This window comes from Saccostrea echinata, unplaced genomic scaffold (assembly GCF_033153115.1).
Source record: "Saccostrea echinata isolate AGI-Se365-2 ecotype Australia unplaced genomic scaffold, CSIRO_AGI_Sech_v1 ptg000039l, whole genome shotgun sequence".
NCBI lineage: Eukaryota > Metazoa > Mollusca > Bivalvia > Ostreida > Ostreidae > Saccostrea > Saccostrea echinata.
Window position 1 is genome coordinate 1,674,756 of NW_026889788.1, and position 7,256 is coordinate 1,682,011.

General features: G+C 31.4%; 1 protein-coding gene across 1 annotated transcript; it reads left to right on the forward strand.

The window, feature by feature from the left end:
- The first annotated feature begins 509 nt into the window (after positions 1–509).
- LOC133200407 (arp2/3 complex-activating protein rickA-like) lies at positions 510–1,384 on the forward strand. The gene is made up of 2 exons (XM_061336213.1): positions 510–982; positions 1,212–1,384. The coding sequence occupies exons 1-2, from the start codon at positions 529–531 to the stop codon at positions 1,382–1,384; spliced, it is 627 nt and encodes a 208-aa protein (XP_061192197.1). The 5' UTR covers positions 510–528.
- The last annotated feature ends 5,872 nt before the right edge of the window (positions 1,385–7,256 follow it).

Genomic DNA, 7,256 nt, shown 5'->3' on the forward strand with positions numbered 1-7,256 from the left:
TTAAACGAATTATAAGTACACACCCTCTGTACCAAATAATTGTGGTTAAAACAAATATGCATCAATATTGTTCGTTTTAAACGCATTAGTTCTTCTCTTTAAAATTTTAAAATGACGCTGTAAAAGCAACGACTTCTGTATTGCTGAATATTGTTTCTGCAGAGAACAAAGAAAGATAGTCATCGAAAGAGAACACCTCGATATCTTCCAAGTATAGTACAGAAATATGAGCATAGAAAACATGGAGTGGAGTTTTCATCCAATTATTCTGGTTCCGTTAAAGCAAATGCATTTAACAACCAACCTAGGCCAAGTCATTTGGATGTGTATGAAAGAAAGCCAGATAATAAATGCAATGACCATTGGGGTCAACAACCTCATCATACTGAACCCCAGTATTCCCATGATGTACCCAAACAATCTAAAATTCACATTGAGAAAAATAATAATGCTGGGTTAACTGAAACTCAACACCCTCTTATTATTCAAAGTAAGATCTCAAATCTTCAAAAGCAAATTTCAAAGACTATGTCACTTCGAGCTACAGCAAGGCCAAGTCAGCCCCCTCCACCACCCCCTCCGACATATAAGCTACTTCCTGACACTTCAGCATTTCAACGACAGTCTCCTACTTTACAAGATTTATCGCCTTCAACCCTGCCACCCCTTCTATATACAAATGAAAATTTACCCCTTCCCCCTCCCCCACCACCACCATTTATGGACGAAGAGGAGCCAATGCCTCCCCCGCCCCCACCTCCACCATATATGGAACAAATGATTGCACCTCCTCCACCCCCACCATTACCACCGCTAATGGGAAAATCTAAAAATGAGTTTGATGATGAAAAATCTTCGAACTGGGTTACTTCCTTAAAGAGTCTTCTTTCTGCTTCTCGTAAGCTGAAACCAACTCCAAAGCAACAACCTAAAGATGACAATAGAAGTAAATTGTTACAAGAGATCAAAGAATTTGGCCAAGGTAAGTCGAAGTGTTTGGGTATTTATGCGATTTGTAGTGAATATAATTTTCATCAAGATATAATGATAAAATGTTTTCTGAAAGAAGAGGCAATTTAAACCATTTGTAACAATAAGATGCTATGAATCGCAATACTGATGTACAAAAATGTAACAAGAATATTTCTGCTTTATGATACTTATTACTTATAAATAATAACTTGAATATTGTTCATTATTTTTCGATAAAGGAAAATTACGTCCGGTAAAAAAGCCATGGGAGGAAAAAATAGAAGAGAAGCCTATACCTGCTGCAAACATTGATGTACATGCCCTTATGGAAAAGATGCTGAGCATAAGTGAAATGATACCAAGTGATGTGGAAGATGAGGAGAATAGTTCCGATGATGATGATTGGAATTGATCACCCTAAACAACACAATGTTTCTTATACAGTGAAACTTGCTTCTAAGAAAGTCCTAGGTTGTGAATTTTTAGTTTCTATGTCGCTGAAATTCTTTTTTTTTATCGATATTTTCGAAAAAAATTCATGATATGAAGGACGGGGAAGAGATTTAGTTTTTGCATTACCTAAATTTCCATATATTATAGGTCCTTATAGGCAAGTTTTACTGTACCACGATGGTTGTCTTTTCCCAATATATGCCATGATATACAAACAAAATGAAATTAAAGTAATATTATATCCTGATTTGTCTAGATTACCGTGTATGACTGAATTTAAGTTGTGATAAGAGCACCTGTGATTTTCTATTCCTGTCATTTTGCATTTTATATTTTAAGTAGAAGCACAGATATAATTATTTTATCTTCCTGTATAGGATCAATGTTTCAACATACAACACGTACTGTACAAAAACAGGACATTTAAAAAAAGGTGTGGGTGACCGTTTATATATATATATATATATATATATATATATATATATATATATATATATATATATATATATATATATATATATATATATATATATATACACTGAACCAAACTTCTAGGTGTTCACCTAAATTTTTTTTAAGTTATAAAGAACAAATGCATACAATAAATATTTTCTTTAACTCATGGTTGATAATGCATATTTCAGTTCGATGTTGCGTAAATTTCATGTAAGTATCTCGTCAGACTTTAAAGCAAAGTGTCAAGGACATGATGTACCCTCAAAATGAAAATTCACATAAAATAATCTCTATGGAGTAAGACCACCACTCGTTCAAATTATTGCAAGACATCCTTTTCTCATGGATACCATGTACCCTTGAATAGGAGGTTGATCTATCTGCTGCCACACCTACTGCATGGATCTTTCTACACCGTTGAAATTGTGTGGAAGGGGGGGGGGGGGCTTGGACATTCCTTTTGAAAGTCCCAAATGTGTTCAATGGGATTTAGATCCGGGTATTTGGCAGGTCAGTGCATCACACAGATGCCTTTTTGTCAACACTTAGACCCTCGAGCTTCTTGGGCGTTACGCAAGTACGTGTACCTCTTTAAGGATGATTCAGACTGTTTCAGATGATATTGGACTGCCATGAGCACCAATTTGTTGCCAATTTCTTACCATTTAAGTTGCTGCTTTAAATGTTTCTAAAGTGGTTCAGGACCATGTAACAATCTTTTAACCTGGTTGTGACGCGAAACCTTGGCCTCAGACGAAGATCCAGATCACTTCCGGTTTGGTTAAATTTTGTCCAAAGCTTTCAAACTGGGATAAGTTGGCGATAAAAATGAGACATAACCTATAGAAAAATGTGTTTAAATGGATTTTTATACTGGTTGTTAATTTTTAAAAGTAATATCAAGGACAAATAAACAGTAAAATAAAAGTTTGTAAAACGTGTCATAAGGATGATCCAGATATCAACATTCCAACGGCTCTCCCTCCTTCCTCAATGGTCATTTTGCCCATGTTTTGTGTTTTTTAGTTAAAACAGTTGTTAAAAATTGATAATGATCACAAAAAGAAGCTGATTACACAAAGCACGTGTCGCAAAGTACAGATTTATTGTTTTTAAGCTTCGTCACGGGACATTGGATTTCATCGGTGATAAGTGATTTTCTTTTGACAATTGTTGAGAAGACTCATTGGTTATAATAATTTGAAAATATCATAATATTCCATCATGTAGTTTTTAAATAAATGCATTTATTAGAGTGAACACTTAGAAGTTTTGTTAAGTGTGTGTGTGTGTGTGTGTATATATATATATATATATATATATATATATATATATATATATATATATATATATATATATATATATATATATATATATATATATATATTACATTTTCAAAAGTGAAATACTGTGATTTATTTATTGAATAAAAGTGATATTCTCTCACAGTGTGAAATGATACCAAAATGATATTCTCTCACAGTGATAAAGGATATCAAAGTAAGCAAAAAATAATTTCTGGCCTGTCATAAGATAGAAATAGTAACTAAGCATCTTGATAAAGCTAAAACTGCAAATGTCTTCCCAAATATGTTGCTAAAATCCATGCTATGTACGTAATGTTTTCAATCACACAACTGCTAAGCCATGACGTCTCAACCGCTCAACTATGACGTCAAGCCTATGACAATGTGTTAAGAAAAGACAGAGGCAAAGGGAAAATCAAAGAAAATGTAATAAACAGAAAATTCAATGTTTTGTAGATGAATATGGAATTTATTTCACTAGTGGACAGGATTTTTTGATATTTTCACTCGTGCTTCGAACTCGTGAAAATATAAAAAAATCCTGTCCCACTCGTGAAATAAATTCCATATTCATCTACAAAACATTGAATATCCTCTCTCTCTCTCTCTCTCTCTCTCTCTCTCTCTCTATACAATTCCAATGTCTTTGTCCGAGATAAAATTTCAAATAGTAAAAATACTTTATTTCTACATAAATCTACTGGTTCATCGATAGGCGTGGTGAAAAAAATCACGTGCAGTGCGGGAACAAATAGAGACAGAAGCGGGACTTGTAGCACGTGAATTTGCAGAATCAAGAGCATGTAAATATAAGGAATAACTGTCAGATTTTTTGGTTTCATGACGATGATCAATCGATTGGCTTGCGTGATAATTTTATGCATAAACGCCTTCGGCGTTTATGCAAATTTTCACGCAAGCCAATCTACATATATATATATATATATATATATATATATATATATATATATATATATATATATATATATATATATATATATATATATATATATATATAACACTGTAAATATTGAGTGTTTGGTAGTCTAGTAGTGGTGCTAGTTGTTTTTGTTTCTCTATTTCCTTTGTTTTTATGACTTCTTAACTTTTTTCTTGGTCCCGAGGAAGGGACAGGTCGTCCCGAAAATTTGACAATTATTATTGTTCGTGGCGTTTGTCATTTTTAGTGCTTTATATAAATTTCCATCCGTGACCTTGTCTCTACTTAGTAGATCCCACACTAAGGATATACAGTGTTGTTGGTTTTTATATAGTGCTATATATATATATATATATATATATATATATATATATATATATATATATATATATATATATATATATATATATATATATATATATATATATATATATATATATATATATATATATATATATATATATATATATATATATATATATATATAACATTTCCTAGAGTAAAATACTGGGATTTTTTTTTTTATTAAATAAAAGTGATATTCTCTAACAATGTGAAAGGATACCAAAGTTATATTCTCTCACAGTGTGAAGAATATCAAAGTAAGTAAAAAATAATGAAACTGTGTTACCTATGAAACTGTGTTACAAAAAGACAGGGGCAATGGAAAAAATCAAAGAAAATGTAATGAACAGAAAATTCAATGTTTTGTAGTTGGATATGGAATTTATTTCACTCGTGAGACAGGATTTTTTTTTATATATTTTAACTCGTGCTTCGCACTCGTTGCAGTCGTGAAAATATAAAAAATCCTGTCCCACAAGTGAAATAAATTCCATATCCAACTACAAAACATTGAATATCCTCCATATAGTAAATAAACCATCCTGATATGGATATTGAATTTATTTCACGAGTGGGACAGGATTTTTTGATATTTTCAAGAGTGCGAAGCGTCATAGGCTGTGAAGGTCATAATTGAGCGTTTGAGATGTTTTTTAAAATTAGCTTAGCAGTTGTGAGATTGTAAACATTGTAACATGGATTTTTGCAATGTATTTGGGAAGAAATTGGCAGCTTTAGTCTCTATTAAGACGATAAAAATAGTTACTATCTCTATCTAATAAAAGGCCAGAAATTATTTTTTACTTACTTTGATATCCTTTCGCACTGTGAGAGAATATCACTTTGGTATCCTTTCACACTGTGAGAGAATATCGCTTTGGTACAGTGGCTGCAACGTTATTGTTGAAAACCAATCGTGTAGAATCGTTCGTGTAACGTGCGTGATCGTTCGTGTAACGTGCGAGATCGTGCGTGTATCAGACTCAATCGTTTGCGGTTTTTATCGTGCGTGATTGTGCGTTAAGAAACGTGTAAATTTCGTTTTGTAAGTTTTTATCGGAATGTTATTTGTTATACAAACATTTCGCTTGTCTGTTTTTTTGTTTTTTTTTGTTTTTTGTTTTTTTTTTGTTTTTTTTTTTTTAATCCAAATAAAATAAATGAATGGCGATTTACATAATTGAAAGCAGAACGAACTAATTATCGCTTGAAAATAAGCATTATAGTAAGTCGTCCAATATTGTGTTCTCGTCAAATAGCGTGATTTTTTTGTGATAAACCGTACTTAGATGTTTAATGATTTATTTCTCTGGTGTTAATTATGTTAACTGCTAATTATGGTCAAGTTATTTTTAAAATCAATAGATCAAAAATAGATATTTTACAAATAAATAAATGAACAATTTTCAATGCTTACATAAATATTTAGTACATGTACTCGACATGATTGTCGGGGTTTCGTTTATCAGTGTTTATCTCTGGAGCTTACTTTTAATTATTTTTATAATTTCTGCAAATAAATGATTTGTAAATTGTAAATTGATTTTTAAAATAATTGTTGATTTTAGAGATTCACAAATGGAAACTTGGATATAACTTATAATTTATTATTCATTTTCATGCCATTTTTTCAAACTTATCCCTTTCTGAATATTAAGAGATCCAATTCAATCACCTACATGTACACCTTCTGATAGAATGAAAAAAAAAAATCAGTTTTCTTAAGTCGGAGAATTATGTAAATAGTTATTGTAATCTAAAATACTTAATAAGTCTTACATGTATTTAGTTCCAGAAATTTCCATTTCTATTTTTTTTTTTTCATTTTTCAAAGTTGATGAAATAATATCAATAATTATTTGAAATCTAAAATAAGTATTAAGCCTTATTTCGTTTTGAAAATATCCATTCCTAAAGAATTTGAAATATTTTGCCTGAAGAATCGTGCGTTTGCGTTAGCAATCGTGTAAGATCGTGTAACGTGTAGAAACGTGTGCGTGAAGGATCGTTCGTGTAACAGATTTTATCGTGCGTTAATCGTGCGGAATCGTTCGTGTAACGTGATCGTTCGTGTAAGTTGTCAACAATAACGTTGCAGCCACTGTATCCTTTCACAATGTGAGAGAATGTAACTTTTATTCAATAAATAAATCACAGTATTTCACTGTAGAAAATGTAATAAATTCTCATATTTCTTTTTTTTCTCTTGTAAATGGGGCAAACTAAATGCATTGTGAATGCTAATTCTTTGTCATTAGAATCCCATTGAGGAAAAAAGCTCTCGAGCTTTCATGAGTATCCTGCTGTCAGCTAGTCACAGTATTCATATTTTTTTTTTTTTGCTACTTGAATATGTTGTTTATTATTAGAATAAAGTTGAACTTCGGTATCTCGAACACTGATATCTCGAATACCATGGATATGTCGAAGTGATTTGGTAGTCCCATGCAACCACTTATTCTTTAAGTATTTTACCCTTGATGTCTCGAATACTCGAATATCTCGAAGTTTTTCATCAGTAACATCGACTTCGAGATAACGAGTTTTTACTTGGTTTATAGAGGTTTAATACAATAATAAGTCTCCCACATACGATGTCTTTCAAATTATTTATTATTGACAAATATATGTAAATTGTTTATGTATGATGACTTGATACCAAATAAATGAAGAAGATGTCACTTAAATATTTCAAAACTTTTAATAATAAATGTAAACATTAACAATAACAGAGCCCGTCCCCATGTTTACAAACAGAGATGTTTCACATGATGTTATGAAGA

Coding starts and splice junctions, on each gene's coding strand:
- LOC133200407 (XM_061336213.1), top strand. CDS start 529: ATGTCACTTCGAGCTACAGCAAGGCCAAGTCAGCCCCCTCCACCACCC. Junction 983..1,211: donor GATCAAAGAATTTGGCCAAG/GTAAGTCGAAGT, acceptor TTTTCGATAAAG/GAAAATTACGTCCGGTAAAA.